Genomic DNA, 15,639 nt, shown 5'->3' on the forward strand with positions numbered 1-15,639 from the left:
TCTTGCTCTACTACAGGGAAAGGGGCTAGCTGTTTGGTAAATATTTGGTGAGTGGCTCCATTCCTAAGGTTTAAAATAGTATACAAATTGGTGTTAAAGTTAAGAAAATATATAAAATAGCAACATTAGTAAGTGAATAATATAAAGTAATTATTTAAAACACATTAAGGATGGCAGAACAGGTGATGTGTCAAGGCTGCAGTAGTTGATCCAGTTTTGGTGTGGTTGACTGAAGGAATAATGTTATGCAAATGAACGCCCCCACATCATCTTTAAATATCGTGAAGTGATCTTTAACAGCCTCCTTAACCACAGTTTGGGAACTGTGAGAATGTTGCTGCTTTGCATTGACACTTAACAGCGAATTGGTCTTAACTAATTAATTAGTAGTTAGTCACCACTTGTGATCCAGGGCAAACATGTTTGTGGTTTAAGGAACTTCAGCTCAGAGTCATTGAGCTGGAGGCTGAGCTGCAGACACTGTGACACATCAGGGAGGGGGAAAGTTACCTGGGAGCTTTGCAACAGGAGGCAGTTGCACCACTTAGGTTAGGATCTTCTGATCTGGTCAGTGGTCAGGGACAGGAGTGTGTGACTGAGTGAGGCAAATAAGGGCACCCAAAGGGCAGGTGTGTGAGCCTCTCTGATTGTCCAGTAGGTTTGAGGTTCTCTCAGTTTGTTTGGGTGAGAGTGGGGGCTGCTGGGTGGATGAGCAAACTGAAGATGGCACCATGGTACAGGAAGACATTCAAGTGGAGGGGGCAAAAAGGAATGTAGTGGTAGTGGGGACAGTATAGTGAGGGGGATTGACACTGTTCTCTGTAGCAAAGAGTGAGAGTCCAGGCGGCTGTGTTGCTTGCCTGGTGCCAGGGTTCGGGACATCTGCTCAGGGCTGGAGAGGAGCTTGCAGTGGGAGGGGGTGGATCTGATTGTCATGGCCCATGTAGGTACCAATGACATAGGTAAAACTAGGAAGGAGGTTCTGCATTGGGTATATGAGGAGCTAGGCACTAAATTAAAAAACAGAACCTCAAAGGTTATAATCTCTGGATAATTACCTGAGCCATGCGCAAATTGGCACAGGGCGAATAAGATTAGAGAGATGAATGCGTGGCTCAAAGACTGATGTGGGAGAAGTGGGTTCCAGTTTGGGGGGCACTGACACCAATACTGGGGAAAGTGGGGGCTGTACCATTGGGACAATCTACAACTGAACTGTGCTGGGACCAGTGTTCTTGCGAACCGCATAACTAGGAAAGTAGAGAGGGCTTTAAACTAAACAGAGGGGAAAAGAGATCAAATGTGAAAAGATGGGGTATATTAAAGAGCAGAGACAAAGTAAGAGAGGAAAATAGTAATATGGGAAATGAGGGTCAGAGAATGGCAAGAAGGGACAGAGAGATAAAAAGCTAAGAATGCATCAAGAATCAAGACTAGATGTCACAAAGATAACAAAAAGCCAAAACTAAAGGCTCTGTAACTGAATGTGTGTAGCATTCATAAAGTAAACAAATTGATAGTGCACACTGAAGTAAATAAATGTGATCTGATGGCCATTATGCAGATGTGGTCCCAGGATGACAAGGATTGGGTCCTGAATATTGAAGGGTTTATGACTTCAAGAAGAATAGGAAGCTCGGTAAAGTTGGAGGGGTAGCACTGTTAATCAAGAATGTCATTGGTGCAATAGTTAGAGATGACCTTGGTTCAGGAGATCAGGATGTAGAATCAGTTTGGGTGGAGATGAGGAATAGTAGAGGAAAGAAGTCACTAGTGGGAATGGCCTACAGGGCCCCTTACAGTAACCACAATGTAGGACAAAGAATACAAGAAGAAATATTGGGTCCTTGTGATAAAGGGACGGTGATAATAATGGGTGACCTTAATCTGCATATAAACTGGAAAAATCAGAATGGCAGTACTAGCTTGGATGAGGAGTTTATAGAATGCTTTTGAGAACATTTCTTAGGCAGCACATTCTGGAATCAACCAGACAGCAGGTTATGTTAGACTTGGCATTGTGTAAAGTGACGGGATTAATTAATGACCTCAGAGTAAAGGCACCCCTAGGTAGCAGCGACCACAATATGATTGAATTTTATATCCAGCATGAAAGGGAGAAGAGTGGGTCTTTAAACTTAAATAGGGGCATCTAGGTGGGATGAAAGCTGAGCTGGCTGAAGTGAACTGAGATATTAGGCTAGGGTTTAGATCAATAGAGAAGCAGTGGCAGACATTTATGGGGATATTTCAGAATACTCAGAATAAGAATATTCCTACTATAAAGAAAAATTCTAAAGAGAGGACCCAATGTCTGTGGTCAACTAAAGAAGTTAAGGAAAACATCAAACTTAAGGAAAAAGCATATAACTGTACAAAGGTGAGTTACAGGTCAGATGATTGGTCAGAATATTAAGAACGGTAGAGAATGACTAAAAGGTTAATCAGGAGCAAGAAATTAGAGTATGGGAGGAAGCTAGTTAGAAATGTAAAAACGTTTAGCAAGAGTTTCTTCAGGTATTTAAAAAGGAAAAGAGTAAGTAAAGTGAGTGTTGGTCCTCTAGAGAGTGACAGTGGGGAGTTAATAGTGGATAATAAGGAAATGGCGGATCAATTGAACAAATATTTTGCTTCTGTGTTCACTATAGAGGATTCAAATAACATTCCAGTAATAGCTGTAAATCAGGAAGTGGGAGGGAGAGAGGAACTCGGTGAAATTACAATCACTAGGGAAGTGGTACTGAGCAAACTGATGGAGCTACGGTGACACTTTTAAAAAAATTCTTTCATGGGTGGGCCAGCATTTATTGCCCATCCCTAGTTGCCTGTGAGATGCTGGTAGTGAGCTGCCTTCTTGAACCACTGCAGTCCACGTGGTGTAGGTACACCCACAGTGCTGTTAGGAAGGGAGTTCTAGGATTTTAACCCAGTGACAGTGAAGGAACGGCGATATATTTCCAAGTCAGGATGGTGAGTGACTGGAGGGGAGCCTCCAGGTTCCCATCTGTCTGCTGCCCTTGTCTTTCTAGAAGGTAGAGGTCATGGTTTTGGAAAGTGCTGTCTAAGTAGCCTTGTTGAGTTTCTGCAGTGCATCTTGTAGATGGTGCACACTGCTGCTACTGTGCATCAGTGGTGGAGGGAGTGAATGTTTGTGGATGTGGTGCCAATCAAGTGGGCTACTTTGTCCTGGAAGGTGTCAAGCTTCTTGAGTGTTGTGGGAGCTGCACTCATCCAGGCAAGTGGAGAGTATTCCATCACACTCCTGACTTGTGCCTTGTAGATGGTGGACAGGTTTTGGGGAGTCAGGAGGTGAGTTACTTGTCGCAGGATTCCTGGCCTCTAACATGCTCTTGTAGCCACAGTATTTATATGGCTAGTCCAGTTCAGTTTCTGGTCAATGGTAACCCCCAGGATGTTGAAAATGGGGGATTCAGTGATGGTAATGCCATTGAACATCAAGGGACGATGGTTAGATTCTCTCTTGTTCGAGATGGTCATTACCTGTGTGGTGTGAATGTTACTTGCCACTTGTCAGCCCAAGCCTGGATATTGTCCAGGTCTGGCTGCATTTGGACATGGGCTGCTTCAGTATCTGAGGAGTCGTGAATGGTGCTGAACATTGTGCCATCATCAGCGAACATCCCCACTTCTGACCTTATGATGGAAGGAAGGTCATTGATGAAGCAGCTGAAGATGGTTGGGCCAAGGACACTACCCCGAGGAACTCCTGCAGTGATATCCTGGAGATGAAATGACTGACCTCCAACAACCACAACCACCTTCCTTTGTGCTAGGTATGACTCCAACCAGTGGAGAATTTTCCCCCCTGATTCCCATTGACTCCAGTTTTTCTAGGGCTCCTTGATGCCACACTCGGTCAACTGCTGCCTTGATGTCAAGGGCAGTCACTCTCACTTCGGGACTCCAGCTCCTTTGTCCATGTTTGAACCCAGTGAGTTGTTTAATTGTCCATCACCATTCACGATTGGATGTGGCAGGACTGCAGAGCTTAGATCTGATCCGTTGGTTGTGGGATCGCTTAGCTCCGTCTATCACTTGCTGCTTATGCTGTTTGGCACGCAAGTAGTCCTGTGTTATAGCTTCACCAGGTTGACACCTCATTTTTAGGTGTGCCTGGTGCTGCTCCCGGCATGCTTCATTCTGCACTCTTCATTGAACCAGGTTGATCCCTGGCTTGATGCATCTGCAGCAGACAGGTTGGTGAGGATGAGGTCAAGTATGTTTTTCCCTCTTGTTGGTTCCCTCACCACCTACCGCAAACTCAGTCTAGCAGCTATGTCCTTTAGGATTCGGCCAGCTCGGACAGTAGAGGTGCTACCGAACCACTCTTGGTGATGGACATTGAAATCCCCCACCCAGAGTAAATTCTGCACCCTTGCCACCCTCAGTGCTTCCTCCAAGTGATGATCAACATGGAGGAGCACTGATTCATCAGCTGAGGGAGGGCGGTACGTGGGAATCAGCAGGAGGTTTCCTTGCCCGTGTTTGACCTGATGGGAGGCAAATGGGGAGTCTTCATGGAGGAATAAATGCTGGCCTAGCTAGTGGTACCCACACCCCATGAACCAATAAATAAAAATTTCATGGGGTCCAGAGTCAATGTTGAGGACCCCCAGTGCAACTCCCTCCCAACTGTATACCACTGTGCTGGTGGGACAGGACATACCCAGGGATGGTGATGGTGGTATTTGGGACGTTATCTGTAAGGCATGATTTTGCAAGGATGGCTATGTCAGGCTGTGGCACTGTGAGACAGCTCTCCTAATTTGACACTAGCCCCCAGATGTTAGTAGACTTTGCAGGGTCGACAGGGCTGAGTTTGCCATTGTCATTTCCAGTGCCTGGGTTGATGTCGGGTGGTCCATCCAATTTCATTCCTTTTTTGAGACTTTGTAGCTGTTTGATACAACTGAGAGGCTTGCTAGGCCATTTCAGAGTAAACTACATTGCTGTGGGTCTGGAGTCATGTGTAGGCCGGACCAGGGAAGGACAGCAGATTTCCTTCCCTAAACGACATTAGTGATCCAGATGGGTTTTTACAAGAATCGACAATAGTTTCTTGGTCATTGTTGACCTTTAATTCCATATTTTTATTGCATTTAAATTCCACCATCTGCCATGGTGGGATTTGAACCCTGGTCCCCAGAGCATTACCCTGGGTTTCTGGATTACTGGTCCAGTGACAATACCACCAAACCATCACCTCCCTCTAGGTCCAGATGGACTTCATCCTAAGGTCTTAAAAGAGGTGGCTAATGAGATAGCAGATGCATTGGTGTTAATATTCCAAAATTCCCTAGATTCTGGAAAGATTCCAACAGACTGGAAAGTAGCAAATATAAGCCCTCTATTCAAGAAGGGAGAGAGGCAGAAAACAGGAAGCTATAGGCCAGTTAGCTTGACGTCTGTTAAGGGTAAGGTGCTAGAATTGATCATTAAGGTGGTTCTAGCTGGGCACTTAGAGACACTCAAGGTAATTGGGAAGAGCCAGCATGGTTTTGTGAAAGAGAAATCATGTTTAACCAATTTATTGGAGTTCTTTGAAGGAGTAACATGGGCAGTGGATAAAGGGGAGCTTGCAGACATACTGTACTTGGATTTCCAGAAGGCATTTGATAAGGTGCCATCAAAGATTTTTGTGGAAAATAAAAGCTCATTTTGTAGGGGGTAACATATTAGCATGGAAAGAGGATTGGCTGGCTGGCAGAAAACAGAGAGTATGCATAAATGAGACTTTGTCTGATTGGCAGGATGTGGCAAGTGGAGACCCGCAGGGGTCTGTACTGGGGCCTCAACTTTTTACAATTTACAACAATGACTTAGATGAGGGGAGCGAAGGCATGGTAGCTAAATTTGCAGGCAACACAAAAATAGGTAGGAAAGTATGTTGTGAAGAAGATATAAGGAGTTTGCAGACGGATATAGATAAGTTGAGTGAGTGGGCAAAAATCTGGCAGATGGAATATAACGTGGGAAAATGTGCAGTTGTTTACTTTGGCAGGGAGAATAAAAAAGCAGAGTATTAATACTTCAACGGAGAACGGCTGCAGAATTCGGAGGTGCAGAGGGATCTAGGTGTTCTTGTGCGTGAGTCACAAAAAGTTAGTATGCAGGTACAGCAAGTAATTAAGGCTAATGGGGATTGAACAAAATAGTAAGGATGTTATGTTTCAGTTATACAGGGCATTGGTGAGACCACATCTCGAATACTGTGTGTAGTTTTGGTCTCCTTATTTAAGGAAGGATGTAAATGCATTGGAGGTGGTTCAGAGGAGGTTTACTAGATTGATACCTGGAATGAGTGGGTTGTCTTATGAGGAAAGGTTGGACAGACTGGGTTTGTTTTCACTGGAGTTGAGATGAGTGAGGGGTGACTTGATTGAGGTATATAAGATTCTGAATGGTATTGACAAGGTGGATGTGGAGAGGATGTTTCCTCTTGTGGGTGAGTCTAGAACTAGGGGGGCAGTGTTTTAAAATTAGGGGGTTGCGCTTTTACGAAAGGGATGAGGAGAATTTTTTTCTCTGAGGGTTGTGCAACTTTGCCTCAGAAGGTGGTGGAGGCGGGGTCACTGAATAGTTTTAAGGCGGAGGTAGATAGATTCTTGTTAGACAAGTGAATCAAAGGTTATTGGAGGTAGATGGGAATGTGGAATTCAAAACACAAACAAATCAGCCATGATCTTAATGAATGGTGGAGCAGGCTCAAGGGGCCGAATGGCCTACTCCTACACCTATTTTGCATGTTCATATGACCTTGAGCATTCCCTATCTTAGTCACTCTACCATTGGTGGCCTTTTCTTTGGCTGTCAAGGCTCTCAGATATGGAATTCCCTTCCTAAACCTCCACATCTTTCTTCCCTCCTTTAAGACCCCCCCCTTAAAACCTACCTCTCTGATTAAGCATTTGGTCACCTGTCCTAATATCTCATTCTGTGCTCGGTGTCAAATTTTGTTTGATAATGCTCCTGTGAAGCATCCGGGGATGTTTTACTATGTTAAAGTCGCTATTTAAATACAAGTTGTCATTGTTGTGCATACTCTAAGGGTTCTAATAGTCCTGCAATTCCACTTAAGTCAAATGGAAGATGTCTGAACTGAACCATCCAAACTGATCAAAGTCTCTGCTGGGTTCAAATCTGGCTACAAAAACAAACAAAATAAATCACTCAAAACTGTAAAGATCTAAAATGTTTTAAAACATCCATTAAGGCTGAATTGACTCAGATAAATTAATACTTTGGGATATAGGATGTGAGTAATTGGAAAAAATGGGCCAGAATTTTATGTCCAAGAGAGAAAAGGTACAAGATTCCAAGGGGGCTTGACAGGGCAGATGTTGAGATGTTTCCACTAGCGGGGGTATCTCAAACTAGGGGACATAGTTACAGAGTAAGGGGACACTCATTTAAAACTGAGATGTGAAGGATTTTTTTCTCTCAGAGGGCAGTGAATGTCTGGAATTTTCTACCCCAGAGAGTTGTGGAGGCTAGATCACTGAAAGTATTTTAAAGAGGAGATAGATTTTTGAAATATCGGGGAGCTGAGGGCGATGAGAAACTGGCACGAAAGAGGAGTTGAAGCCTGGGGCAGATCAGCCATGATCTTATTGAATGGCGGAACAGGCTTGAGGGCCAGAATGGCCTCCTCCTGCTCCTATTTCTTATGTTCATGTGTCCAACCCGAGTGAACGCAAAATAGCACGAGATGATGTCAAGCGAGCATCCCAACGTCATTGCGCACTCGTGCGACATTTCGCTTGGTGGGCGCGCGCGGCAGTTGGAAGAGCGTCCGCCGACAATTAAGCCCATTAACGATGCGATTAACAGCGATTTTTATGTGGCCCGTCCACATCTCCATTTGGAAAATGGGCCATTCTCCCAGGCGGCATTCACATTTTTGCTCAAACCTCGATCCAGGACGGGATGAAATCTCCGTGGGGGAAATAAAATAAAAAGAGACGTCTGGGGACTGTTGTTTTATGAGGGTCTGTTTTCAGGCGCTTGAATTTGCAGCATTTTTGTCGTGTCCTTTATTGTGCGGGGGGTCTGCAGCTCCCTGGGGCAGCTGTCTGTCTTCAGGGAGCTCACTCGGAGCGCTCACCCTCACCCTTGGTTATGTTGCCTCCCACCCCGGCAGCGCTAAGCATTTCTCAGCGTGCGTTTCACGCCGCCTAGCCGTTAATTGGCCAGCCAGTATGAAATTGTGGTCGGGGTCTGATCGCGGCTGCTGGAGGCCCATTTCCTGTCCGTTTCTGGGCCCCGCTGATTGCGCACGCCTGATGAACGTAAGATCCAGGCCATGACGTGCGCCGAGTGAAGTGTGTCTGGAGGGTAGCGGTAACTTTGGGCCTATCAAATCTCTCCCTCACTGGGGGTTTTCCTCACCTCACGCCTGGATCCGTTACAGCTTGATTAGTAGAGACTGATCACTATGATTGATCAATAACCCCATTATCATTGTATCATGTGACTGCCAGGATGGTCGAAGGTAAACTAGATTGACCTTGGTCTGCTTTTGTCTAGCAATTCTTCTATATATTATTTATCGTAAAGAGCCTTGTTCACTTTAGGGTATCTGTGGAAAAGCTGGGCTTACTTCCTTCAAGGCAATACTCGATGCGGTAGCCATCCAGCCCCGCTGCTCCAATACGTTCAGGAGGCCGCCACTTGAGTGATACGCTGGTGTCTGTCACGTCATCGCAAGCGAGGAGCGTGGGTTCGCTGGTTGGTGCTGAAGGAAACAAAACACAGGAAAATTCACAGTATTGAGGTATTGACAATGTAAAATCATCACAGAAATTGAGGGGAGAGATTAGAAGTAGTCTTTTTACAAATGGTGCCAATACCAATGAGTGCTAACTCTTGCCCCAAAATTCATGATTCACATTGGAAAACTGGTGAAATAGAGATCTATGTGTATATTTTCAAAGTTGGCACATGACATAGAACAGGTATGACAATGGCATCTACCTGACAATGTGGAAAAGTATCCAGGTGACACCTATCCATAAAGAATGGGATAAATCTAACTCCGCCAATTGCTAACCTACCAGCTGCCTCCTAATCTGTAAAGTGATGGAAGGAGTCATCGATAATGCCATCAGGAACAACCCACTCGCCAGTAACCTACTCACCAACGTGTGGCTGGGGTTCAGTCCGAGCCACTTGGCTCCACATCACTTCACAGCTTTGACCCAGACACGGGCACAGCAGCTGCATGCCCAACAAATGGTGAGAGTAGATGTCCTTGACATAAAGGCAGCATTCAACCAAGTGTGGCACAAAGGAGCCTGAACAAAACTGAGGTCAACGGAAGTCAAAGTGAAAACACTCCCATAGCCGGAATCATACCTGACACAAAGGACGATGGTTGAGGTTGTTGGAGGTCAATTCTCATAGCCTCAGTACATCGCTCAGCGAAGCATCTTCACCCCAGCAGCCTTCAGCTGCTTCATCAATGACTGCCCCTCCATCATAAAGTCAGAAGTGAGGCTGATTTCATAATGTTCAGCTCCACTCAGAACTCCTCCAATAAGGGAGCAGTCCCTGGCATAGTAATGCCACATAACGACCATCTCGCGCAAGAGGAATCTCAGCCCCTCCTGCCCTGACCTGTCCCTTGCTGAACACTCCAATGCGTTTTGGGTTATCATTGACTAGAAACTGAACTGGATGAGATATGTCAATAAGATCAGGGTAGAAACTGGGTACTCCATGACAACTGAATCACTTCTGTACTCCCTCGAAGTCTCTGCACCATCTACATGACTCAACTCAGGAATGCAATGGAATGCTCACAATGCCACAATGGGCTAGAGCCTCAACAACATGATCCATCACAGAGCAGTTTAATAGTCCTGCCACTGGACTCAATGTCCACCCTTTTCACCACCATACGAACATATAAACATACAAACAAGGAGCAAGAGTAGGCCATTTTGGCTTCAAGCCTGCTCCACCATTTAATCCCGCCTACCCCCGATAACCTATCACCCCCTTGCTTACCAAGAATCTATCCACCTCTGCCTTAAAAATATTCAAAGACTCTGCTTCCACAGCCTTTTCAGGAAGAGAGTTCCAAAGACTCACAACCCTCTGAGTGAAAAAGTTTTGCCTCATCTCTGTTTTAAATGGGCAACCCGTTATTTTTAAACAGTGGCCCCCGAGTTCTAGATTCTTCCACAAGAAGAAACATCCCTCTCCACATCCTATCAAGAGCCCTCAGGATCTATGTTTCAATCACCAATGAGAAGTGGCAGCAGAGTGTACCACACGATGCACTGCAAAGCTCACCAAGGCTCTAGTGAGTGCACCTTCCAAACCCACAGCCTCAACCACCTAGAAGGACAAGGGTAGCAGGTGCTCAGGAACACCACCACCTGAAAGTTTCTACAGGAGTCAAACATACCGTCCTGACTTGTTATCACTGCTCCTTCATTGCTCCTGGGTATACTACCTGAAACTCCCTACCTACCACCATTGTAGGAGTCCCATGACCACAGGGATTGATGGAGAAAACCCACCGTTACCTTCTCCAGGGAAACTAGAGAAGGAGAATATAAATTCCGTCTCTGCAAACATCACTCACATCCTGGAAACTATAAAAAAGCCGGAAGCCCAAATTTTACTGACTCTTACCAAGGGGGATGAATGCCTTTGATGGCCCACTGGGTTTAGACATTCCAATGGCATTGACAGCAAACACGCGGACTTCATAGGGAACCCCTTCAATCATGTTCTTGGGTTCAAAGGTCAATTCTTTGCAAAGGTCAAAGTTGAGTCTCATCCATCGAGAGCTTTGCTTCTTTTTTCTCTCAATGACGTAACCTAAATATAATGGAGAATGGCACTCGGTTACAACATGATAAAATAGCAGCAACTCGCCACTCAACTGAACGAACATAACTCTGTCCCTTTCACATAGACCCACCCCATTAACACAGCCCCATCTCCGCACAAAAGTGCAGCTCCTGCCAATTTCTTGAATTTATGCCAGAAATTATTGAGGCAGAGAGCAAAAGGTCTTTAATGAGATTGAAAGAAAGAACTTGTAATTCTACAGCACCTTTCACCCGCTCGGGACATTTCCAAGTGCTTTACAGCTAATTAAGCACCTTTTTTAAAGCAGCCAATTTTCAGATCTCAAACATATTTTCTGGTCATTATAACACTGCCGTTTTGTGGGACCTTGCTATGTGCAAATTGGCTGCCGCATTTTCTCAAAGAGTGACTGTACTTTAATTGGCTGTAAAGCGCTTTGGGACAGGCTGAAGCCTTGAAAGGCGCTATTCAAACAATTTTCTACCTTCGTTCCAGGTACTGAGCAACTTGCTATTGTATCTCCCATTTTATTCTGAGTTTCTGGTGGTATTTCTGGGTCTTTAGTTACCTAAAATTGGGGAGCTTCCATCGTAGCCGGGAGGATTCCACACCATTGAACACCAGTCACCTCCGATTTCGGTAACTTCCGGTGGTGCAGGTTGATCTGGGACATCTATTACAAAGGGCAGAAAGATCCAATATTAATGCCACGCTATCACAAACAACCTTCCGCCTGCATTCTGCAGGAACGGTCCTGTTGTTCGCAAAGAATGTACTGGATATACTGTCAGGACACTGAACGTTCCCACACGCTAGGCACAATGGATGGAATTTTGAGGAGGTGACAGGGGCTCTTTTTGGGAAGTCTTGCTGTCTTGACAGGCCAGCGATGGGCCTTGCCCCAGCGTCAAGGACCCTGGGGCCAGGAGTCCCACCCGCTGAGAGGCCGGCAGCTCTATTGGACAGCAGCGCCAGCGGGGGAGGCGGTGGCCACTGCCGGTATGACGCCCACCCGAGGCCTCAGGTCATCGCTGATCCCCGGCCAGGGTTGAGCGATGGTGGTGGAGGGGGTTGCATGATGGGGGCCGTGGGGGAGTGGCGCTGGCAACGAGGGCAGAGGGTGGCTGTCAGCAACCACCCCTCCCCTTTCCCGATGCCAAGTCCCTCAATCGTCCCTTGAACGAGGGACTGACACCCCGCCCTCTCAGGCAGTGCATTTTAAATCCTAACTACTCGTTGCGTACGGGAAGTTTTCCTTCATGTTGCCTGTGGTTCTTTTACCAATCAGCTTAAATTTGTGCCCCCTGGTTACTGACCTTTCAGCCAAGGCAAGCTGTTCATCTTTATTTACCCTACTTAAGCCTTTCATGATCTTTCGGAACAGGGACTTAAAAACACAGCAACATTGGCAAGAATTTTATGTCCTGCAGGTGGGTGCGTGCCCGACCTGAATTGACGTGAAATAGCGCGAGAGGATGTCGGGTGAGTGTCCCGATGTCATCGCGCACTCGTGCGATATTTCGCTCGAAGGACGCGCGCGGTAGCTGGAAGCGCGCCCGCCGACAACTAAGCCCATTAACGATGCGATGAACCGCGGTTTTACGCGGCCCGTCCACATTTACAGTTGGCGGACGGGCCACTCTCCCAGGCGACTTTCACTCAAACCTCGATCCAGGGCGAGATAAAATCTCCGTGGGGGGAGAAATCAAATAAAAAGAGATACCTGGGGACTGGTTTTTTTTATGGGGGTTTTGCTTTCAGGGGCTTGACTGAGCTGCATGGACATATTTTGCAGCAATTTTTGTCGAGTCCTTTATCCTGTGGAGGTCCGCAGCTCCCCGGGGGGCAGCTGTCCTGCCTTCAGGGAGCTGACTGGAAGCGCCCAGCAGCACCCGCGCTGATGTTGGCGCCTGCCCAATTCCCGCCCCCCACCCCTGGCAGTGCTGAGCATTTCAGCGCACGCTTCACGCTGGCTGGGCGTTAATTGGCCGTTAATTGGCCGCCAGCGTGAAGTCGCGGTCAGGGGCCGATCGTGGCCAGAGGCCCATGTCCTGTCCGCTTCTGGGCCCGCCGATTGCTCACCTCCGACCAGCGAAAAATTCAGGCCAACGTCTCCGATGGTCACTTACCGACGACCTTTATTTGCAACTGAGCGCTGTCCTCCCCAGCTTCGTTTTGTAGCACAATCTTGTACGCTCCAGAATCATCTTTCTCAGCTGTCTCAATGGTTAGTGAGGTGTGATCAGAGAATGATTCAGCTCTCACCCGAGTCCCTGTATCCATAATGGCCTACAGCAAACAACACAGTAAACAAACCCCTCACCATACAACAACGTGCATTTATATAACACCTTTAACATAGTAAAACACCAGTTCTTTCTTTTTCTCTAAAATGAGAATCCCAGCACTTCCGGGTTACGGGGATGTGAGGTTTTGGGGTTATCGATAGTGTCACAGAGTGTGGTAAGGTTGAGGAGGACAGGGCGATTGGCACAGCGACAGACAGGGTCGTGTGTGACTTTAGGGCACTTTCAGTAACATGGCAGAGGTGGAGAGCTGATTGGAGAGATCTGAATGTGGATTTGAGCACAGATTTGGAGGGTGGCGACGCATTCGAGGACTTTGGAGAGGAAAGGGAAATCGGTTATGAGGTAATGGTTTACAAAGGCAGAATGAGAGTGGGCTTTATTTTTTGAGCTTGGCTCGGTGTTGTGGAGTCAGGGGGACTGCACCCAAAGACAGAACCATTTCGATTCAGGAAAGAGCAAATCGGGTTGTCATCGGCTTAATGTTAATGCGGTCAAGAGAATCTCATAGACAAGTTCCCCTCCAAGTCACTCACCATCCTGACTTGGAAATATATCGCCGTTCCTTCGCTGTCGCTGGGTCAAAATCCTGGAACTCCCTCCCTAACAGTACTGTGGGTGTACCTACACCACATGGACTGCAGCGGTTCAAGAAGGCAGCTCACCCAAGGGCAATTAGGGATGGGCAATAAATGCTGGCCAAGCCAGCGACACTCACACCTGATGAAGAAATTTTTTAAAACGGTGAGCTTGGAGATGGCGTGAGGGGAGATGGCAAAGAAACTGGACAAAGATGCCAGCACTGAGGATGCCTCTCATTCCTCCTCGTCCATATGGAGTGTGGTGCCCCTTCAGCTGTAAATGGCACGGGCTTCCTGGTTGCCAAATCGAGGCACTAGTAGTCCAAGCAGCACACTTTTAAAAATATTCTTTCATGGGAGGTGGGCGTCACTGGCAAGGCCAGCATTTGTTACACATCCCTGAGAGCAGTTAAGAGTCAACCACAGAAGGTCTAACAGCATCTGTGGAGAGAGAAACAGTTAACGTTTCGAGTCTGTATGACTCTTCAGAGTTCTGAAGAAGAGTCAGACGGACTTGAAACATTGGCCAGGATTTTCCCCTCGGCGATTTGGGGGCGGGGCCCGGTTGCCGAGGGGAAAATGACGCGGGATGACATCGGGAGGAACCCCTGACGTCATCCCGGTCCCTTTAAATTTTCAGGAAGGCGGGCGGACAGTACAATCAGTTGTCCGCCCACCGACCTGTCAATGGCCAAATGAGGCCATTGACAGGCTAATTAAAGGACCTACCCGTCCAACCTTAAGGCCGTGGGCAGGCCAGGAGCCCCAGCGGGCTCCAGATAATGCATAAAACCTCATCCACTGGCGGAATGATGTTTCATGTCCATTTTGTAAAAAATTAATAAAGTTTTTTGTGTTCTTTGTTAACATGTCCCATCTCGTGTGACATTGTCACATGAGGGGGACATGTTAATAATTTTTTAATGTTTCTATTTTTAAAGTTTTTTCCACTGTCACTAATCTCCCTGAGACAGCACTTAGTCTCAGGGAGCAGTGCGCACTTTGACAGATGGGGATTCCCTCCCCCACCTCGCACAGCGCCATAGCGTTTCCTGTCGGGGATGCCGCTGGGCGGGGCCTTAATTGGCCTGCCCCCTCAAAATGGTGGTGGGCCCCGTCTCGGTGGCGGGGGTCGGTTGTCTGCCCGCCGCCGAGCCGGTGGGGCCCACCCGCCATCCGAGGGCAAAGTTCTGCCCCTTAACTCTGTCTCTCTCTCCACGGACGCTGTCAGACCTGCTGAGTTTTTCCAGCATTTTCTGTTTTTGTTTCAGATTTCCAGCATCGGCAGTGTTTTGCTTTTATACTTATATAAGAGTCAACCATATTGCTGTGGGTCTGGAGTCACGTGGGCCAGGCCAGGTAAGGACATTCGATTTCCTTCCCTAAAGGACATTAGTGAATTGGATTTTTTTAATGACAATCAATGATAGTTTCATGGTCACCATTACTGGGACTAATTTTATATTCCAGATTTTATTAGTTGGATTTAAATTCCACCAGCTGCCATGGTGGGACTTGAACCCATGTCTAACATCTGGGGACATAATCTCAGGATAAGGGGTAGGCCGTTTAAGACTGACATGACGACGAATTTCTTCAGTCAGAGGGTGGTGAATCTTTGGAATTCTCTACCTCAGGGGGCTGTGGTAGCTCAGTCACTGTGTATGTTCAAGACAGAAATCGATAGATTTCTGGAGACTAATGACATCAAGAGATATGGTGATAGTGCAGGAAAGTGGCATTGAGGTAGATGATCAGTTATGATTTAATTGAATGGCAGGGAAGGCTCAATGGGCCGAATGGCCTACCCCTTTTCCTATATCCCTAAAGCATTAGCCTGGGTCTCTGGGTTACTAGTCCAGTGATACTTGTCCATCATGCCAGCCCTTAAAAATAGATGTTGCATG

General features: G+C 46.8%; 1 protein-coding gene across 1 annotated transcript in view; it reads right to left on the reverse strand.

Moving 5' to 3' along the window:
* The window catches only part of mybpc1 (myosin binding protein C1), a 129,353-nt gene that overhangs the window by 35,293 nt on the left and 78,421 nt on the right, over positions 1 to 15,639 (reverse strand). The window contains exons 22-25 of the mRNA XM_078568552.1: positions 12,975 to 13,134; positions 11,414 to 11,518; positions 10,663 to 10,851; positions 8,621 to 8,755 (exon numbers count right to left, since the gene is read on the reverse strand). Coding sequence (XP_078424678.1) covers positions 8,621 to 8,755; positions 10,663 to 10,851; positions 11,414 to 11,518; positions 12,975 to 13,134 — 589 coding nt within the window. The remainder of the gene's footprint in view (positions 1 to 8,620; positions 8,756 to 10,662; positions 10,852 to 11,413; positions 11,519 to 12,974; positions 13,135 to 15,639) is intronic.

The sequence above is a fragment of the Cetorhinus maximus genome, chromosome 22, assembly GCF_964194155.1.
Source record: "Cetorhinus maximus chromosome 22, sCetMax3.hap1.1, whole genome shotgun sequence".
Taxonomy (NCBI): Eukaryota; Metazoa; Chordata; class Chondrichthyes; order Lamniformes; family Cetorhinidae; genus Cetorhinus; species Cetorhinus maximus.